Here is a 23,186-nt window from a genome sequence, read left to right on the forward strand (position 1 = left end):
TTTTTGCCTTTTTTCTAAAGAAATATAAACAAAAATTGTATACACAGTATGTTGTAAGTTGCAAAAGTGTTATTTAAATAATATACAAGTCTTCTCTCAAAACCAAACAGTGGTTGGGTTTAAATTGTAGATAAAATACTTAAAAGTATTAAATTATATGGGAATAATGCCCAGTAAAGCAGGTCAAGGACCCATCTATTGATAATTACATTATAATTTCTTCTAAATGTACCTATCTTCTAGAGATGTTAGTTATGATGTGGTGTTAGTGGTTGCCCTGGAAACCATCAGGGTCTTCTAACTCTAATGCCACAAATTGGTTGCATTGCATCTGTAGTAATCCTTTCCCAAGTTAATATGCTCCTTTTCTAACTTGACTGCACCGTACTGAAGACGACCAATAGTCAGAAATATGTATATATGGTTGCCTTCCATCGATATAACATTTTTGGTTTTCTGTATATTTTAACGTTTACGTTTCATCGGGGAAGACTTTGTGAGAGGACTGAATTAAACCCTGAGGATATACCATAAAATTGATACCCAAATATACTATCCAGATGACAATTATTAGTAAAATTAGATTTTACTAGTAATTATTAAAAACTTTCATTATAGTCAACTTTAAGATAAAAATTAAATTTCTGCAAATAAAAAATCCACTCTGAGTTCGGCCCTGACAAAAGTTGTAAACAAGACGTTTGTCTCGGCTCTTGATATTTTTGTGTTATACTGTGAATATTAAACGTTATAAATTACAGTTAAAGTTTACCAACATTATTTAAAACTAAGTTTAAATATTTCTTATTAGTTAAACTTAAAAACACATTCTAAACTGGATTTATTAGTTTTTTGGATGGTTTATCGATCACAAATAATTATAATTTTATCAATAATAAACAACAACCAGTGTTGTTTTTTGCTGGGGCAGAGAGATACTATATTTTTGCTACTGTGAAGAATAACAAATTGGTATGTCGTCGGATGTAACTATACAGAACGTCTCTTCAAAGAGAAAATCTTATTCGTTGGCAGCATCACAGCAGAAATTTCCTACTAAAGATCAAGCAATTATTTTTAGTGCTATAAATAACGCCCGTCTTCAGGATTATTTAATCCCGCTACGCACTTTAATTAATCCAAAACATATCTTATTCTCTTCTCGGTGATCTAATAATAGAATATGTATGTATCTAAATAGTAAATCCAGCGTAGATGAATTTATGGAGAAATATGGTTCTATTAAAGTGCAAGGAGAAATCGTACGAGCTAGAAGACTTATAACGCCTGCTGAAAGGCTGGTGTTATCTAACGTCAGTCCAACAATTCCCCATGATGTACTAATACGAGAATTAAAAGAAATGGGCTTAAACCTCGTTTTCCCTATAACATTAAATCGATGCTACAAAGGACAATCTGACTTGTTATACTTGTAAGCAATTAGGCCATATTTCAAACAATTGTCCAAACATCAACAGTATACCATCAACCACTCAGGCCCAAAATTCAACTATACCGAATCCTACTTCTACGCCAAATTCGCAGTCTTATATCGATATTGATAGCCAACTAGATCAAGTTGGGGTAGGTGATCCAAATATTACACCTACTCCTAAACCATCTTCAATTCCTTCTATTCCAGAAATTTTACAACCGCCTAGTGAAATGGAAATAACAACAATTGCCGATGAGAACATTTCCACTAAAACTTCAACTGTAAAACCATCCGAAGAAAATGACCCACAAGCTTCACTGGAAACCACAAAAGGTTCACCCTGTTCGGTTCATGGCAGAAGTTTGTATCGGAAATAAATAACACAACTAGCTCCAAGGAAGTCTGGCAAAAAATTAGAAAAATTTGTGGTACTCCTCAGAGGGCTTTTATTATTAAGCACTTGAAAGTACAAAATAAAATAGTATCCAAAGATGAAGATATTGCAAACGTTATAGCGGATTTTTACGAAAGCCTCTCAAACAACAAAAATCCACGTGCAGATTCTTCAAATTCATCATCTGATACCTATACTCTTCCTAATAATGAAAATCCTAACGTAGCAATTAATAGTCGCATTACATTTCAAGAACTTAATTCAGCACTTTCAAGCCTTAAAGATTCTTGTCCTGGACCCGATGATATCCCAACCATATTTCTAAAATATCTTCCTGACTCGGCCAAATATCATTTACTTGACATTTATTTAATTTCATATGGACGCAACAGCATTTTTCTTCAATATGGACTAATTCCTATGTCTTACCTCTTTTAAAAGACAAAAAATCACGATATAGTGTGGAATCATACAGACCAATCTCAATTACTTATTCCATGTGCAAACTTTTAGAAAAAATCGTTAACAGTAGATTAATGTGGACATTGGAACAAAATCGATTACTGATTACTGAACAAAATGGATTTAGGCAGAATCGATCAACGGCTGATAACATTCTGGAACTCGAAAGCGGTTCTAAAAACGTTGTATGAGTGGAACATTCGGAGACACTGTTTATCGTTCATCAACAATTTTTTAACCAATCGGACTTTTTGGGCAAGAGTTTCTAATTCGTGCTCGAAAACTCACTGCTTAACAAATGGAGTACCACAAGGGCCTGTTCTTAGCCCAACCTAATAGCGATTAATGATATTTTGAAAAACATAGAAAAACCTTTAAAAGCACGGATTTATGCTGACGATTTAGTGGTATTTACAAAAGGAAAAAATATAGACAGTATGACAAAATGTTTACAAAGCTTTATCCATAAATTGGAAACATGGTCTCTTAACACTGGCTTTGAATTTTCTACTACAAAAACAAGAGTCATGGTTTTTGCAAAAACGGCAAATGTAAGTACTGCGTCAAATCTTACGTTATACGGAAAACCAATAACAGTAGATCCTCATATTAAATTTTTAGATCAGTATACAAATCGTTAATCAGGTCTAAACTCGATTATGGATGCATCGCTTATTGTTCTGCCAGAAAGTCTGTTTTAAAATCTCTAGATACAATTCATAATAATGGGCTAAGGATCGCACTACGAGCATTTAGAAGTACACCTATTGAGAGCATATACGCTGCACTTGGTGAGCCATCCCTTTACCACAGGCGAATGCAACTAACATTAACACATTCATCCTCGGTATTCTGTAATCCAGAAAAACCTATTTATGGTAACACCTTCACAGATAAATATAACGAACTTTTTAATTATAATGATAAACTAAGAAAACCATACTATGAAAGAGTTAGAACATATTGCAAGAAATTAAACTTTGATTTTCCTGATATATTCTATTCAAACATCACCGATCCTCATATCCCTTGGTCAATCAATATTCCACAGTGTAATGTATATTTAAGCAAATATAATAAGTCGGAAATACGTCCCTCAGAAATAAAAACTATTTTGTCAAATATACTCCAAACTTATGAAAATTTCTCCAAAATATTTACAGATGCTTCAAAATCTAGCAATAGAGTTGCCGCTTTTGTGATCAATTCAAGTAATTGAATTGAATTTAATTGTAATCTATTTCAACTATCTCCCCACTGTAGCATATACACACCCGAATTATTCACTCTTTATAGAGCAATTAAGTTTATTAATGATACCAATATCGTCAAAGCGGTGATTCTTTCTGATTCTCTGAGTTCGATTACTTCAATTCAAAGAGTATATCCTAAACACCCAATTAAAAAAATGATTAAATCAGAACTTCACACATGTCAAGAAAAAGGAAGAACAGTTGACTTCATATGGATTCCTTCTCATGTGTGTATCCCCGGAAATAGATTCAAATTTATCAGTTGTGTTAGGTCCAAATAGTTATTCAAAGAACTTAATAGATTATTTAAAAGCTATCGATGTGTTTTTTTGTATAAAATTGCTGACTTTTTTTGGTACTATTTTGTAGAAAAAAAAATTTTTTTTGTAAACATGTAATATACCTATTCTTGTAAAATTGTACAGATCTGTCGCTAATAATCATTAGGTGGATGCGACTTTGTCTTTAAATAAAAAAAAATCCACTCTCTAATGCAATGTGAACTATTTTCAATATTACTTAGATCGGGCAAAAATATACAAAACCCCAAATAAAATAAACGTGCCCGCTCATGACATTTTCTGAAATTTTCCAAAATTAAAAAAAAAGACGTTACTAACTTCGGATCAGTCCAGTCGGTAATGTTTTTATTTTGGTGGAGGTTATGGATGAGCCATAAAGTAAAAGTACTTGAAAACAATTTATTTATCAAAGGATAAATTGTCAATTTACACGTAAGCTTCTTCTACGTAAACACTTTCGTGTATTTATTACAAGGATTTGTATACATGTGTACCAGTCAATTGTTAGTACCATTACCAATTGATGTTTTAGTGAAAAATGGCTAGTGGTGATAGGAAAGTTGCTCTTATTACGGGAGTAAATGGACAGGTAAGACAGATATTTTATATAGTCTTATAAATAGTACATAGACAATACTATGCTTTTTAAAAAATATCACTAGGAAAAACCGGGTGGCACATTCGCGTAAAGATTTCATTCAATGCATTGCTTGTTTTAAGGAATTTTGCGTATACAACGTTAGTGTAAACATTTTTGGTTTTGGTGCCAATAATAATTATAAAATGTGTTCCTTGACATCTTTCTGTCTTCTCTAATTAGTACATAATTATATTTTCTATTATTCTTCTATGAACCTTTAATTAATTGATGCTGTATATTTCAGTCATTGTTTTAAATGTAATTACTCATTGTCTATATAGGTGATTCTAGAGTATATATTTGAGTTTTTTTATTATTTATTCAAAATTATCATTCTTCATCATTTTTGCATCAATTTTTCATAAAAAAATTTTTTTCATAAAATTTTTCATAAAAAAATTGATGCATCCTTCAAAGTATGTTGCATTCAACTTAACAGCAAGCTCCCATTCTTGCTTTCACACTGAAGCAGTACTGAAATCAAGTTTGATGTTGCCTTTTAAGTGATAATATTCAGTTTTAGGTTTGATAAAAATGTGTTCTTTATTATCTTAATGAAACCAGTCACTATGCTCCCAAACATGCAACCTTTTCTTCCTTGTATCCCACAACCCAGATTTTTTTTGAACAAACCTTGTATATCAGTTTCTTGTTAATATATATTGTATTCTTAAGATTTTTATGCCTCATTAGTCTAAAATATACTTGCTATCCATGTCAAGGTAGTTTTGTATGTTGTCAATGTTTGTTTAATCATTCTATCAAATGAAAAAGGTTAAGAACAATAGTTATATTAGGGACATTTTAAGATGTACTTATAGTATAAAATGTTTATCTTAATACTTGCGAAATACAATACATATTTCCATTATGCTAATAACTGCAAAATGGACATTTCTGGTGGGATTTCATGTTAATTTTTAAAAATAATGCTCAAAACAAGGTTTTATATGGTTCTTTTACCTACTGGTCCGAAAAGATACCCAAAATTTTTGTAATATATATTTATGATATTTTCTGTACTTATTTGTTTTTGTCGATATTTGGAGCACCATTTACGATATATTGGAAGTTATATCACTACATACATATATTGCATACATAGGTTAAAACTAATCATCATCATCATCTTGGTGCTACAGCCGTTAGAGGCTTCTCAAGCTTTCTACGCCATTCTGTTCTGTCCCTTGCTTGCATTTTCCAGTTGCCAACTCCAATCTTCTTGGCATCTTGTGTTACCCCGTCCATCTACAAGATTAAAACTAAGCTTTTGTTAATTTCACTACTACACTTCCACAAGTTTTTTTGCCCTCATCTAAACTTATCAGTAAACAAAGAATAAACTGTTTTTTTGAATGGACCTGTTAAATATACAATATATCTATTTTTAAGGATGGTTCATATTTATCAGAATTCCTTCTAAACAAAGGCTATGAGGTACATGGAATTATAAGGCGAGCCAGTTCCTTTAACACTGGAAGAATAGAACACCTCTATGCCGATCCCTACATCCACAAAGGCGGCCGATTTTTTTTGCATTATGGCGACATGACAGACTCCAGTTGCTTGGTTAAAATCATTGGACAAATCAAACCGACTGAGATTTATAATCTAGCCGCTCAAAGTCACGTTAAAGTTTCATTTGACTTAAGTGAATACACTGCAGAAGTAGATGCTGTTGGAACATTAAGACTGTTGGATGCTATTAGGACTTGCGGTTTGGAAAACTCAACCAAATTCTACCAGGCATCTACTTCTGAGTTGTATGGAAAAGTTGTAGAGATTCCACAGAATGAGAAGACACCTTTCTATCCTAGATCACCTTATGGTAAGTATATAGACTTTACAGTTACTATCATTTTCCAATAAAAATGTACGTGTCTAAGTAACAATTTGTGTTATATGCTAAATAGTGTATGTATATGATTTCTGTAAAGTAACTACTGATTCATTGATAAATAGTATTCATTTGTCAGAAGAGAACTTTTCAGATCACCCTCATACTCTGTTTGCCTGATATAAATGTTTGAATATCCTTTTAGTGTTTGTTTATTTATTCCTAGATTTTTAGCTAACTCATAATGAAAATTGCATAAATTATTGATCCACCTTGCATAAATCCAAACTGATTTTCTGATATTTCCGTTTTGTCAAGTGTCTGTCTATCAATTACTGTCTTCTTTTTCATGGTGTAACCTAAGTAGTTTTATGGTCTTTTAGCTTGTATGCTGATTAATGTTTCTTGAGTTTTCGTACACTAAGATAATGCTCCTCTATTCATTTGGCATTTGTCCCACTTTCATAATTCATTTAGACAAAGCTGTGAGTCAACTTTTTTCTGTCTTTCCTAACGCAGTCTTACTTTCCTAGGGACGTCATCTATTCTAATTGTTTTACCTTTCTTTATTTTTCGAAAGCAAATTAAGCAAATTTCTTGTATGTTTTGGCTATCACTGCTGTTACTTCCTTTGTTAGTTCATCTCTTTTTTTAAATTGTCTAGAGTATTTTTTATTTCGCTTTTTAACATTTTTTTGTTTTAATATTCCTCAGGTTTTTATTAATAACATATTAACATCAATTTCCAGCCGCAGCAAAGTTGTATGCCTATTGGATAGTCATAAACTACAGGGAGGCTTACAATATGTTCGCCTGTAATGGTATATTATTTAACCATGAAAGTCCCAGAAGAGGAGAAACATTTGTAACTAGGAAAATTACGAGGGAAGTCGCAAAAATTCATTTGGGACTATCTGAGTGTATAGAATTGGGAAACTTGGATTCAAAAAGAGATTGGGGGCATGCTAGGGATTATGTAGAGGTGAGTTTTTGCAAAAATTCGTTTCCATTCAAAAAATGGGGTAGTTCTCATTAATAGATGAATTTTGATATATAAATATGAAGCCCTAAAAAAACTGAAGCAAATACTTCTTGTTTAACAAAATTCAGAAAGGAAAATTACACTATAGAATATAAATTCTACATTTTTCAAGGACTTGCTGATTTTTTGGCTTTGTAAAGAGTGGATTATGACCTACGACAATTGTTTTGTGTTTAATCTGTTCATCATCAAAATTTTTACAGGCGATGTGGTTAATGATGCAACAAGAATCGCCAGAAGACTTCGTAATAGCGTCCGGGGAAACACATAGCGTTAGAGAATTTGTAGAAGCTGCATTTAGACACGTAGGTAACGAAATTGTGTGGGAGGGTACAGGAATAGATGAGGTGGGCAAAGATAAAGAGACTGGTAAAGTTAGGATTAAAATCAATTCCAAATACTTCAGACCTACAGAAGTGGTGAGTACTTGATATCTATTATATTAAATAAATAAAAGAAAATGAGCATTAGAATTAAAGTTAAACTGAATATCAAAGTATTTTCGTATATTTACCATAATTTTTCACCCTGAATTCCTATCCAATACTAAGAAAACCAATTTTTCTATTCCAAATTCTTTACCCTCTATTTCTGCTCCCTTACTTCTATATGTATTTTTAGGATAGAAAAGTCGTTAGAAATTGGTTTCTCTTTTTTATCTGCTTATGGTACATACTCTATATTACTTGGTGAGACTAAATATCAATTCAAGTAATGAGTCTGTTGGAAATGAATAAACAATTTAAGAAGTAAGGGCTTCATCATCATCATCATTGGTGCTACAGCCCTATAAAGGAGCCTCGACCTTCCCAAGTCTATTACGCCAGTCAGTTCTATCCATTGTCAACTGTTGCCAGTTTGCTGCGCCTATTTGTCTACCATCTTCATCTACACCATCCCTCCATCCGAGTTTTGGTCTACCCCTACTTCTACTTCCCACAGGTTGTGACATAAGGATTCTTCTAGGAGGGTTGTTCTGCTGTGATCTTGACAGATGTCCTGCCCATCTTCGGGCTGAAGAAGTAAGGGCTTCGGTTAGCAAAAATCCATTGTTATCAGTCAATCATTAAATATCAAAAAATCGACATAGTGGTTGATTTTGAAGAAAGATTCACACCTAAGAGTCTATGAAATCCAGTTGATCAAGAACTGAAGGATTCTGAGGAGATTCTGAAGGAAGGAATTCTTAATCGACTAAGATTTTCAAATGGAATTCTACAGAGATTCACTAACTGTTTAGCTACGAAACTAACACACGCTACGTACACGTCAACAAACAGAATTATCGCTATTGTTCAGAAACGAATGTAAAACAGAAACATTCGCGACCAATTTATAACCTAAAGGTCATAGTCTGTATGTGCCCTGAGCCCCGAAATGTCCCTTAAAGACATGATCGGTCCGTATTTCCATGAAGATCAACTCGGGCGAACATGCATTGTGAATAATGAACGTTATTGTGAAACGCTAAGAGGCTTTTTGGATCAATAGGTACAAGAACATAATTCCAGCAAAAAGCGAACATTTGCCACATTTTTAACTGTGGTAAACAAATTATTTACAAACAAACTGATTTCTCGTGTAGTTACCATTAACTGGCCTCTCAGCCGTCCTGATTTCTGTTCTCTTGACTATTTTCAGTGGAAATACGTGAAAAGCAAGGTATACAAAAATAAATCGTCGAATCTGAAGCAACTGAAATATACTGATATATCAGCCCATGTAGAAACGAAATAAAGGAGTTTAAGTGGCAGTGCGATGGCCGTTACAATTATTTATTTTCTTCAATCACGCACATCCAATACTATATTTGGACACTCTGTATATAGAGTATCCTAGTAGGCGTGGGGAACATGTAATTAAAATTCATACGACAGCGAACGTGTTAACTTTTTCTTTTATTATTATCGTTTTGGTCTGTTTTTGTTATCGAACATTCAATCTTGAATATATTTCAATTAAAGAAATTTATAAAGTATTTTTTATTTGTTCGCAACATAAAACAATTTATATTTTGTTTAAAAAATTTATTTACCAAATGGATTAGATAAATTTCTTACGTTAAATATTTGCCCTAATATTTTTCCAAATTATAAATAAAAATTTTGTGTTTTTTTCAATGATTCAATTGGTTTTATCTTCTAATGCAATTGTTTTGGTATTATGGGATTAAAACGATGTGCATTTGTTTGTTTTTAACCATCGTCTAGACTAAGTTGTTTGATGATTATATATTTGGTGTAAATAGTAGAAAACATATTGATGAGTCTTGAAAAAATATTTTTCGTTTGAAATTTTTATATTATAGGCTAGAAATGTCATTACTAGTAAGACATTTTGAAAGAACGGTGTAGTAAATGGCCTTCGACCGGCAAATAATGATGTTAAAACACTGTTTTTAATATTGCACATAACGTTTCACATAAATAAAGCCAGTATAAGACCAATAATGACATATGCCTCAGAAACAAGACCCGATACAGCCACAATACAAAGGCTACTGGAATTGGCAAATATGAGGGTACTGAGTAGAATTACAAGAAATACGCTGAGGTATCGAAAGAAAAGTAAAGACAGAAGAAAATGTAACTTATAGTATATAGACGAATGGACCCTAAATAGAAAAAAAAGAATGGAATAACCACATAAACAAAAAGAGGGAGACCCGTATCGGACGACCGCGCAAAAGATGGAATGACAACTTTCCATAGAGGTCCAATGAACAAGCAGAATTGCTTGTAAAGAGGAAGAATAAGAAGAATATATTGTTCAACGTGTGCACAGGTTCCTTACCATTATTCGTTCTTTTGTTTTGCTCTCCTTCGTTTGACTTTTATTGAACAAAGTCTTCCAATAGAAACTTCTGAACTTGGATAATTGGTAGCGGCCATATTGTTGATGGTATATCTGTCAAATTGGCTGTCATTGATTCAGTCTGTTTTTTTCAAATTACCGTGGATGGATATAACGTATAAAACACGTTCAAATGATAAAATTGTTTTAACAAAATGGGTGTTCTGTTCGGATAAGGTTCCGTGCGCTTTGCCCATTTTATGGTTGCCATAATCGTCCTACTCATTCGTAGTGTGGCGGATAAATTTGAGTTACCGCTTCAATAAATAATCAACAAATACCCTTATGTCGATAAAATGCATGTTCTGCCGAAAATATTGCCTGTCCGTGAAAATGCGTCGGCAATCAATTTCACGTCGCTCAAAAGAACTCGGTCTTTTATAGACACGTCTTAGCAAATTTTGCATTGGAACTTGCTTGCACCAGTACAAAATTCAATTGGTACATGAGCTGAAAGTATACGACCAAAAACTACGGAGTGTGTTCGCTGAATGAGTTTTGGAGCAATTGGAAACTGACCCTAATTTACATAGAAAAATCATCTTCAGCAATTAAGCCCATGTTTGGATGAATTAATACGTTAGCAAACAGAATTGTCCAACTTGGAACGATAACAATCCATATGTTGTGGATTTATGTCTGATACGGCCATTAAATAAAAACTTTCCAAAAATGATTCCCAAACGTTTGAATGTTGACTATAAGGGTGTAGGGGTAGATATACTCGGTTATAAAAAGATGCGAAGTTCTTAAGCAGTATTATTACTATAGATGCAGTTTGGGTACATTTCTACGACTGTTGCTGCAAAATTTCTTGCTAATTTTTTGCGATTTTCTGGATAGGGTTAGAACAGTAACTGGGAGTTACTATTTGACGTTATCGATCACTCTACTGAAAAAAAAAATATGAAAAGTTGTCGAAAGGTATTTTTTTTGCAAAGCAATGCACATAAATCACATTCGTGCTTTAGAATTACTCAATCACTCCCCTTATTCACCAGATCTGACCCTGTTCGACTATCATATTTTTCTCAGCTGAAAAAAACTCTAAAATGTCTTTAAATTTCCTTCAATGAAGAGATGATGGAAGCTGTGAAGGCCTGGTTCGCAATCAATATAAAAATTTGTTTTGAAAGATCTAGAGGCGACGTTGCAGGATCCAAGAAGAGGGTGCGTCGAATAATAAAATACCGTACATTTCAATTTGTGTTTTCTTTCGCTTTCGATTTGGACTTAAGTTTACTTTAAAGAATACGAGCGCGGCATTTTTGTTCTCATCCTCTTACCATCTTTTTTGTTGCCAAAAATAATGATCTCTATTAATATTTCAGGATCTTCTACTGGGAGACGCTTCTAAAGCGAAAGCAAAGTTTAATTGGGCGCCCAAAGTGACATTTTTAGAGCTAGTGAAAGATATGATGGACTCCGACCTGGATTTGATGAGAAAGAATCCTATGGCTTAAACATGTACATATTTTATGATTTTATTTTTACATTCCTTTACTTGTTTTTCTTTTCTATGTTTATTCTTATATATATTTAATACAGACTTGCATTAAAGGTCTTTAAATCAAAAATGAAGTTTGATTGAGCCATGAACAAATTAAATCAAGCGTTATGTAGATAGTCATTGATGATTAATACTGTCTCTAATATAAACGAGAAAACAGCGACAATAAATCTACACTTGCGAGCAAAAAAATCGATTCAAAAGTGAAATAAGTTTTTTAATAATATTTTTTTTACTACGCTGTTTGGCCAGTGTATATCCACATAAATATGTAAAATATTTATTTATTTAATGTCCTTCGAACCACTGAGGTTATAGACGACAACAATGGAAAATACATAATAAAAAAATGAAAGGTTATACAGGGTGTTTCAAAAAGAAATTTCATAAATTAAATCACGCATTCCGGGGACAAAAATAAATTGATTGAATCCAACTTACCTTAGTACAAAAGTGTATACAAAAAAGTTACAGCCCTTTGAAGTTACAAAATAAATTTTTATTTTGCATTATCTACTAAACTACTTGACATTTTGTAATAAAAATGGACACGTTACTTTCTTCTTCTGAAAGCATTTTTCATACAAAAGAAACAATCAAATCTAAGCGCACAGAAAAATTTTAGGGGGAGTGTGCAGCCCTAAATCTCCCCAAACTTTTGAATACATTCAAATTAAATGAATTTTGTGGCATCATTAGTGTAACACATTATTTTTAAAACTTTTTTGCCTGAAATTTTTATCACTTTTTCGAAAAACTAGTTTTTTCCTAGTTGGCCATAAAATTACAATTAGTTTCTACGGATACAATAATTACAAACAGTTCCATCAATAATAGTCAATAATTTGAAGCTAACATTTATTGTGTGAATAAGATTAATATAAAAATTTTGATATTACAATGGCCTACACATTTCAGGAAATGGCAGATATGCATTTAACTTTGGGTAAGTTGGATCAGCTGGAAACGGGTACATTCCAACCGCAAGTTGCTGGAAATAGTGCTCGTCCAATAATGGATGCAACTGATGAAGACGTTTTAGAAATCATTGAAAAAGTCCCTGGAATAAGTACAAGGGTAATAGCTGCTCAACTAAGTGTTCCTCACGTAAGGGTTTGGAGGCGTTTGAAGGATCAGCTGCTTAAACCCTATCATTTAACAACGGTTCAAGAGTTATTGGTTGAAGATTATCCTAAAAGGATTGGATTTTGCGATTGGTTGTTAATTGAAAACACTCGAAATGTTAATTTTATTAGAAATATTTACCGAGGAGCCTACCTTCAGTAGAAATGGAATAACTAACCATCATAACGAGCACATTTGGGTCGACGAAAATCCGCACGCCAAAAAAACGACGTATCGCCAAAGGACTTTCAAAGTTAATGTTTGGGCAGGAATTGTGAATAACAATCTAATAGGCCCAGTATTTCTTCCCAACAATTTAAATGGTGATAATTATTTTCAGTTGTTGGCAAACGATTTACAAGAGTATTTGGAAGAAGAGAATATTGCAATAAGGCAAAATATGTGGTTTCTACAAGATGGCGCTCCATCGCATTACAGTAATGAAGTCCGGGAATACCTTTGCAGGCAGTATCCTGGTCGGTGGATTGGAAGGGATCGTGACGCACCTATTTGTTAGCCACCCAGAAGTCCAGGTCTTAACCCCATGGACTTTTGCTTTTGGGGGTTTATGAAAGAAAAAGTGTATTCTGTAACAATAGAGGACGAACAACAATTGAGGTTTAGAATAATTGAAGCTGCAAATCAATTTCGTCAGAAAAATATGACTTTTCAGCGCATTCGGTTTTCCTTATTAAAACGATACCGAATGTTTATTGAAGAAAATGGGGGTCATTTTGAATATTTATTGTAATATCATATTTATAGAGGTTATAGACATTTTTTTGTACTTGTTAATTGATTTAAGCTATTTAATTAGTTGCACGTAATTTTGTAAAGGTTAATGAAAAGGGCCGTAACTCAATAAAAACTTTTTTGAAAAAAGTGATAAGGCAAAATTTTTTTAAAAATAACGATGCCACAAAATTCATTTGATTTGAAGGTACTCAAAAGTTTGGGGGGATTTAGGGCTGCACACCCCCCTTAAAAATTTTCTGTGCGCTTAGATTTTGTTGTTTCTTTTTTATGAAAAATGCTTTCAGAACAAGAAAGTAACGTGTCCATTTTTATTACAAAATGTCAAGTAGTTTAGGAGATGATGCAAAAAAAAATTTTATTTTGTAACTTCAAAGGGCTGTAACTTTTTTTGTGTACACTTTTGTACTAAGGTAAGTTGGATTCAATCAATTCATTTTTGTCCCCGGAATGCGTGATTTAATTTATGACATACCTTTTTGAAACACCCTGTAATATTAAATAGGTAAAAAGAAATAAAATAAGACTTACTCACAATGAATTTAATTATACCACCAACGACCGGTTTCGCATACTACAATTTGCTATGCATCTTCAGGTCTAACGGTACCTGGTAAATTAAATGCTGAAATTACAAAAAACCCACATTAGGGTGTTGTCTTAAAAAGAGAACAATTACAGCAATTATGCCAATATTATATGTCTGTGATTATTAATATGAATAAAAATTGATTGAAACAGACAAAGTTAAACCGATAAAATGGAATAAGATAATCTAATGAATTGAAATAAAATAGTAAATAACTAAAAAAACTACTTAAATGCCTGTACAAGAATTATTAATTAGTGATTTGTATAACATAGTTCAAACTATCCTGGATTGCTGGTGATTGGTATTCATCGGTTCTATAGTAACTGTCTGACAATTAGATGGTAAGTTCTTGAGGGAAGAGATATTAATAAGTGAAATAGGATGTAGGTATTGTGTAATTGTTTGTTAAAAAAGAAAGTGATGTTTTATATTATTTAAAGTTATTTACATTTATTCAATAGGTATATTTTAGAAATGTGTGTTAATTTATTAAATTGTTTAATAAAAGGATAGTATATGACAATAAATGAAGGTGGGTGTGCAACAACTCTAAATTGTAATTATCAAATTGCGATAGATTAATTTGGTCTCTGTTTTGGCAGAAAATTGTGATGTCAAATATATTAAAATTAAACAAATAAAGACAATCAAAACACTTAGGGACAAACAGAACACAATCAGAAAGACAAAACAGACATTAATTTAAAAAGGGGGACACTTAATGGTACTACATCACTTGTTAGAAGAGGAACTGGCAAAAAAAGTTAGTTTTTTTGTTGTCTACTAGATTTTTAAGAGGTAAATTTGACAAGCTATTGTAGGTTAAAGTGTGACACTTTGTTGTGACAGTTTGTAATTTCAGCATTTAATTTACCAGGTACCATTAGACCCGAAGATGCATAGCAAATTGTAGTATGCGAAACCGGTCGTTGGTGGTATAATGAAATTTTTATTTATTTTCTTTTTTTTTCTATCTTTTTACCTATTTGAAATGGACTCACACAGGCAACACATTCATGATTTATTATAATATTAATTACATACTAACATGAAAGAAGATTGATATATGTAATTTGTGATACAAACTAGATTTTAATTTAAATATCTTTTATGCCTAGAGCCGTTAAAAACTTTATAATGTTTAGATGATTATTGTCTCTAAGAAGCTCGCCTATGTCGCTAGGAAGGTTGAGTTTACTTCTCGTTTCTTGGAAAATTTGACATTCGGTTAAAATATGTTTTACTGTACTGTTGCTTTGACACTGGTTGCAGTATGGGGGGTTGTCTCATGATTCGGTAAAGATGTGTATGGCGGGTGTGACCAAGTCGAAGTCGAATAAAAATGTCTTGTTTTTTTCTAGGTAAAGGCTTGTTTTGGCACTTGGCACTATTTTATTTAGTTGAACTTGACCATCTCTTGTCGCTACTTCGTGAGCTAGACGGTCCACAACCTCGTAATGAATTTTAGAGCTTCAAGGATTGCGTATAGTTCTGCATTGGAGATAGTCCAGTTGTTATGCAACTTAAATTTAGCATTATGAGTATTAGAGAAAATGGCTGCCCCCACTCCGTCCGTTGTTTTGGCTAGTGGGGATTCATGTTTATTAAATTTTGATAGATCAGTGAGCACTGGTGGTTTATTTAGTCCATGGAGGAGTAGGGTTTTCGGAAGGGTGGTATATTGTCGGGAATATTATGCTATATTTATTAAGTAATCGGTTAATTAGTTCATAGAAAGGCGGATTGCATTGACGGTGAGATGAGAAGTAGTGGCTGAAACGATTGTTATGAACGTTATGGTAGACTGAGTTATCTGGAGAGGATCTTTATAAAGAGGAACTTTACAAGCAAACGACAAACTTAAAAAATCTCTTCTAAATTATAGACTCTATATGACTCACTGCATATACTTAGTATGGGGCTTGTTCGAAAGACACCTACAGCGACTCGCAGTCCCGTATTTTGAATTACATCTAGTTCTTTAGGAACAGATTTCTTGGCTGATTTATATACCACTGAGCCGTAGTCAATTTTTGATCGAACTGAGGATGAAAACATTCGCAGAAGAGTTGCCATATCGCTGCCCCATGTGATGTTCGACAGTGTCTTCAAAATATTAATGCTTTGCTTTCAAGTACCTTTTAGATTTTTTATGTGGAATAGACCGAGGAATTTTATTTCTTTTACAAAGATCATAATCTTACCACTCAATGTTAAAACTGGATTATCCTTTTTTTTTAGATTTTTTAAAAAGAGCCAAGCATTTTGTTTTTTCGTTAGAGAAGCTGAGTCCTATTTTATCAGACCATTTCTGTAGATTATTTAATGCGTTTTGAAGGATTCTTTGGGTGGATTCTAGATTTGTTCCTCTTAGTAGGAGAACAAGATCATCTGCATACAGTCTTCCTTTAACTGGTTGTTGACATTGTTCCAAGATATCGTTAATTGCAACAAGAAATAAAGTTACGTTTAACACCGATCCTTGGGGGAAAATCAAAATTAATAATAATACATATAATAATAATTAATCATAATTAAGTCCTCTGGATTAATAATCCTAATTAATGCCGGATTTTGATGTGTATTTATATCCATACGAACGGTGACTCCATCCACCACCAACAAACACTGCACATTGACCTATTCCTCCTGGTGTCACGTTTTGGATTTCTAATGCTTTCTGGTATTCTTCCTCCCCTGGTGCTTGAATCGCATCAGTTAAACATTGCTGCCACGTTTCTCCTAGTTCTTGCTGGTATTTATTGGATATGTGGAAACCCATTGGCGGAATATCCAACACTGATAAACATTCCTCTACTGAATGATGTCCTTTTCCAATAGCCAAAGTCGCTAGAAGATTCACATTGTGTTTATCCCTGTTGCTATGAATCGATTTTTTCATTCCACATGCAGCACACTTAAAACGAATTGAGAATTTAAACCCATGGCTACTTCTTTGTCAAATGCCAAGTGTCTAGTTTTTTTTTACATGGCATTCATGATTCTCTAAGGATCTCACTTCGGCTATAAAATGACATATCGACTATTCTTCCTCCAGAAACATTATTTACAAGTTATTGTAGTTTACTATCGTACGCACCCGGTACTCACACTACTTCAATTTCCAAATCTTCTGTATTGGAATATAATGTTTGGGTTGTCTGACCACTGAATGATGCAACGGACTCTCTAAAAAATGTGTAGAATATTGTAACCTCGGAAACCTTTTTTGGATGGTGCTAGAAAGGTCACCAATGGAGACACAGCGGACGGCAGACAGATGGTTGGTGGAGAGCTAGTCGTGGGTTCGAAACTAGCTTTTGGAACCAGGAATGGGTCCAACGGACGAAATAAGTAAAGATACGATAAGAGATATTGGAAAAGATACAGAAATAAACAAAAAGATCGATGGGTAAAATTACCAAAGATAAGATAAGATAGGGAACAGGACGCCACTTAATTTTTTGGGGTTTAAGGAGAAAATTAAGAAACCTTAGAAAAGAAAAGAGATAAGGAAAGATATTTAGGTTCAGAGATCAAACCCAAGAAAAGATATCACAGTTAATTACTAAATAAATTTGGTCAACACTCTACATAAACAAAAAAATAAATATATCAGGTATTACATTTACTTACCTACGAAACTTAATCAGCCTGATCTTTCTACTGGTCAAAGGTATAGTTATATTTAAAGGTAAAAAGCAAATATTTCAGAGTTATGGTTATATCAGGAAACTTTGTTAGAAGTCGACAAATAAAATACATACATAAAACAATAACAATACATTCAACAACAAAATTATGACGCTGCTGAATGCAACACCAGTAATAAAAATACACCAACAACTATGAAATGGTGGTATACATATAAAAATAAGCAGAAATATAATTAGAAAATACCTTTACAAAGATATATAATACACTCAAGCACAAATAAAGTTTTGGCGTATCTCGAGATATTACAGCAAAAAAAAATGAATAAAAATTATAACAAACACCAAAGATAACAAAAATTAATAAAATCTAAATTTACAAAAATACAAAAAAGTTACTGAAGTGAAAACATAAAAATTTAACCAAACCGCACTTGGTTAAGTCGATTAGCGATCTCGCAACTATTATTTAATGATAAACTGAGCTGATGGAATTTGGTTCGTAACAAAATACTGACTGTTCTATGTAATGCAAAATTCAGTAGTTACTCTCAACTACATTTGAAGACATGTATGAATTTTAGATACGTCTAGATAATGGAAGATGATATGATGCCATACCATATTACTCGCCCAGATAAGTGGAGAACTAAGGTTATGCTAACTTACGGTAATTCCTGACGACTGCTGCATTAAGTCACTGAAGTTAATACTGTACTTGTATTAAACACTGAATTTAATTAACCTTAAAGGTGCTTTATGACTATATTTAATCTAATATAGTAGAAGATCAAAAAAACTCAAATAAACAAGTGTATACACACTTATAACGAAAATGCACAGATAACGGTACGATAACAGAGATACAGTAAGATCTAGTCCTTATGCAAGGACTTTCCCACCAAAAAGTAACTTGTTTTCTCTACGAGTGTCCACCGAGAAGTAACTTGGTTCCTCTAAAATTTTATCAAACTACCCAAGAAAAGGTGAGGGTATCTCCCCCCCAAAAATGATAGCTCAGAAGGTAAAAAAGTTCTGATTAACATCGAACATAACGGTATCCTTCTAGCTACTAACGTGATGAAATATAAAATCTCCTAGATTAGGTTTTTCCCGAAAAACATTACAACGGGCGTTCGACGACAATTACCGAATTTATGAAAAAGAACCCGAAAAAGGATTAGCCAAACCGGCGTCTCTAAATAAATACCGAGGTAGATTCTTCAGTCATATTTCGGTAGTTTCGCAATAAAAATTTCTGATCGTAAACACGACCATCAGCGTATCATCCACATGGGAAAAGGAATAAAAATAATTATTATTTTAATTATATAAAAAAATGTTAAAATATAAAATAAAACAATCTCAAAAAGCTTATATTACACAGTCCCAATGTTAAATTATTGTAACATCTTAAAAAATCGAACATATTTTTTTAAATCTACTTTTTAGGTTTTTTTGGATAATTTTGAACCAAAATCTCTCAAGTTGATGGTGAAAGTAAAAAGAAAACGAAATAAGACAAGGCTCAAAACACAAGTAAGAATTATTGTTTTATAATAACTTCGAAATAGTTCGTCGAAGTAGTTTGTTGACTTTTCAAGATTTTGGTTACGTGGTAGATCAACTATTAGACGGTCTGTAAGGAATAAACAAAAGATAATAGATTAACTTACCGTTTTAAAAAAATGTAATCCCCTCCTATTATTCTTTTTAAACGGCATATTGTCCTAACACTTAAACTAATATAAAAATTACCACTAATTATGCATGGAACACTATTGTTTATAAATACTAAAATAATTAACTAACAACGCCTAAATAAGTTTTTTATAGATATATTACTTGTAGAGTGTAAATTTTATGATATCGTACTTTAAAAATAAAAGTTACAGTATCAACTATTCTGTAAGTTTCAGCATGGCCAGTTCAAAATTTAAACCGATAACATTCTTATTAAATTTTGTTGTAATCTGCCAAAGTGTTGTAAAGATAATTCATAATGTCGTGGACCTGACGTAATCATTTAGCGACGTCGATCTACGAACGAAACAATGGTATCAGGCATTGCTAAAACCAGGCAGTTCTCTTCAGTGCGTTATCGTAGCGAGACAGAGACGAACTAGTTTTTGCGTTAGTAAAATAGCTCTAATATATATTTTTTTTGTGAACAATCGTTTTTAATATTTGATAGTGAGATACTATTTATGTTGAATTTATAATGAATTAAAAAAATTTATTTTTAAGTGTGTAACCTTGTTCTATCAGTTTCTGATACTTTAGTTTGGGCTTATTTGATTTTAAAACATTGTTTTTAGTTGTTTGAGGGCCTTATCACAACTTAAAAATGGACTTATACAAAACTCTTTAATCAATTAGGACCACTTTTTGAACAGGCGACCTCTTGAACGTTATTCTGCGGTATTTTATGAAAGTAATTATGCAAAAAAATCTAGAGGCTTAGAAGAGGGAGATTGGAGAGATAGGAAAAGATGGAGGCTGAAATGCGGGAAGCGGCAATCGCCGTAGGACCCCCGTTATATGATGATGAATTATGCAAAAAATCTCATGGGAATATTTTTCCCAAGGAATTCGAGGTTTTCGTCTCGTATTAACACATTTTGCTGAATTTAAAACCAAAATCCTATTATTTTTCTATCATATATCGATTTGTTATTTATTTATTTGTCCTCTAGATTTTTTTCAGTTCTTAAAAGGTTTATGTACTAGATTTTTTTCAGTTCTTAAAAGGTTTATGTACTAGATTTTTTTCAGTTCTTAAAAGCTTTATGTACAAGCCAAATTAATGCAATGTAAAGATTTTACATTTTTACACAGCATATCTTATCGGTAGTGAAGACGGGAAGTAGTAAATTTTTATTACATGTTTCAATGCGAGATAAAATAAAAATGAGATGACTAACTGAAATGTTTAAGATTAGAGAAACATAGTTACAATATCTGGGACACGTAATGAGGGGACAGCGATATGAACTGCTAAGGCTGATAATACAGGGAAAGATAGGAGGAAGGAGTATAGGAAGAAGGAGAGTGTCAGAGTTGAAGAATTTAAGGGACTGGTTTAAATGCAGTTCTATAGAACTCTTCAGAGCAGCAGTAGATAGAGTAAAGATAGTGATGATGATATCCAACCTCCGATTGGGAGACGGCACTTAAAGAAGAAGAATATATCATGTTTATTGGAAATAATGTGCAAATCCTACCCTATCTGCTAATTTCCTGTGAAATTAAACTGGTGCATGTTTTTAGGTTTCTTTTATTTTTTCGGGCATGCGTATTTACGAGGTTCACTAGGTTTTTAAGAATTTGTACAAAGTAATTGATATGGCAACCCTGTAACGAAGCCGAAAGTAACGCTATCTATCGATGATAAATATTACTGATGTTTCAGATGGAGCCATCTCTCTATAATACAATTTGATGGCGGCAGCACAGAATAATAAACAATCAGAATGCCCACTCTGTTTGTCAAGATAAGTACGCACATCTCGTTCATGCACACGGAATCAGTCATGTTTTAAACGGAACCAGTGCTGTTCAGAGAAATTTTATCTGTTGTGCATAGAAAAATTAACACGGTTTAATTTATTTACGGCAACCATAGACATAATATGCACTATTTTATTCGTACTTTTAGTTGAAGAATAGATTAAATTATTTCAAATTTACTAAATTATTAATCTCTAAAAATTTACATTACAGTTCTGTCGTAGCTTGTCACAAATTTCTCAATCCGAGTCTCTTTCCGTTTAAAATATGGCGATCACGTGCTGACACACTTCAAAGGCGTCATCTGAGAGTGGGCATTCTGATTGTTATTTATTCTGTGACCTAAGCTCTGACGTCACAATGAGCGGGGGTTTTAAAAACCTCTCCTAATATTTCTAATTTATGTGCATGTAGAAATGTTTCAAAATCTCCTGGACCTCGTAAATACGCATGCCCGAAAAAATAAATGGATCCTAAAAACATGCACCATTTTAATTTCATAGGAAATTGGTCGACAGGGTAGGATTTGCACGTGCGAATGATGTCGAGTGTTTCCAATAAACATGACATAGGTATTATGTTTCTCTAATCTTAAACATTCAGTTATACAGTTAGTCATCGCATTTTTATTTAATCTCACATTGAAATATGTAATAAAAATTTACGACTTCCCGTCTTCAGAATTGCTGTGTAAAAATGTAAAATATTTACATTGCACTAGTTTGGCTTGTAAATAAACCTTTTAAGAGCTGAAAAAAATCTACAGGACAAATAAATAAATAACAAATTAATGTATGATAGAAACATAATTTTTGGTTTTAAATTCAGCAAAATATGTTTATACGAGAGGAAAACCTCGAATTGATTGGGAAAAATATTCGCATGAGATTTTTTGCATAATCGCTTAAATAAAAGATCGCAGAATAATGTTCAAGAGGTCGCCCATACAAAAAGTGGTCCTAATTTATTAAACAGTTTTGTATAAATCCATTTTTAGGTTGGGATAAGGGCCTCAAACAACTAAAAACAATGTTTTAAACCAAATAGGCGAAACTAAAGTATAAGAAACTGATAGAACAAGATTTGGTGAATTCAAAAATAATTGTGTGTTTTTGATCCTTAAAACTCGTCACTTTCGTTTTTTTTTCAGTTTTAAATTGTATGAGTTGAAAACGATCAACTTTAGAGAAAAATTACAAGAAACCTTTTTTATTCAGAATGATCCAGAAGAGCGAAAATAAATTTGTGTGGGCAGATGAAATTGATTTATAGAATTTGTTTAAAAACAAATATTGTTTAAATAAATTAGAACCACTTCTGCTGGTATTATGTTTTAAGACGAAATAAGTTAAATACAAAGTTATCAATTAATTAAATTGTCTGTGTATTTAAATTAAATGTACACTACCTTTAATAATGACTGTTCTATCTTTCTTCTTCTTATAAGACACACACATACACGTTAATTTAAACTAAATAAGAAATAAAATATTTAATAAAATGTTAAAAGAACTAAAAAATATACATGGAGGGACGAAATACCTAGCTTGTCACCTTGACTAGTTGGTATTTATAGGTCGTTGTTGTAGCCGTAGTCGTCGTCACTATCAGACAGTTCTGTTTCAGATGATTCGCTATCGTCATCTAAATTTATAATGATTTCATGCGCTTCATCCAGGATGTATTCTCGGCTGAAATACTCTTCTTCTGCTTTATCAACATGCCTGCAAGTATTTGCCCATATTTCTGGCGTGATTTCATTTAGCCTGATTTTTGCTAGTTCTAAAACATCTGCTAATTTAAAAGTCGTGTTTCTTGCTGCAAC

General features: G+C 32.6%; 1 protein-coding gene across 1 annotated transcript; it reads left to right on the top strand.

Annotated features, from left to right (window-relative positions):
- The first annotated feature begins 4,160 nt into the window (after window positions 1–4,160).
- Window positions 4,161–11,795, top strand: Gmd (GDP-mannose 4,6 dehydratase). The gene is made up of 5 exons (XM_072537120.1): window positions 4,161–4,435; window positions 5,879–6,314; window positions 7,073–7,305; window positions 7,569–7,784; window positions 11,550–11,795. The coding sequence occupies exons 1-5, from the start codon at window positions 4,385–4,387 to the stop codon at window positions 11,679–11,681; spliced, it is 1,068 nt and encodes a 355-aa protein (XP_072393221.1). The 5' UTR covers window positions 4,161–4,384; the 3' UTR covers window positions 11,682–11,795.
- Window positions 11,796–23,186: the final 11,391 nt, after the last annotated feature.

Source organism: Diabrotica undecimpunctata, chromosome 7 (assembly GCF_040954645.1).
Source record: "Diabrotica undecimpunctata isolate CICGRU chromosome 7, icDiaUnde3, whole genome shotgun sequence".
NCBI classification, from domain to species: domain Eukaryota; kingdom Metazoa; phylum Arthropoda; class Insecta; order Coleoptera; family Chrysomelidae; genus Diabrotica; species Diabrotica undecimpunctata.

Coding starts and splice junctions, on each gene's coding strand:
- Gmd (XM_072537120.1), top strand. CDS start 4,385: ATGGCTAGTGGTGATAGGAAAGTTGCTCTTATTACGGGAGTAAATGGA. Junction 4,436..5,878: donor TTACGGGAGTAAATGGACAG/GTAAGACAGATA, acceptor TCTATTTTTAAG/GATGGTTCATATTTATCAGA. Junction 7,785..11,549: donor ACTTCAGACCTACAGAAGTG/GTGAGTACTTGA, acceptor TTAATATTTCAG/GATCTTCTACTGGGAGACGC.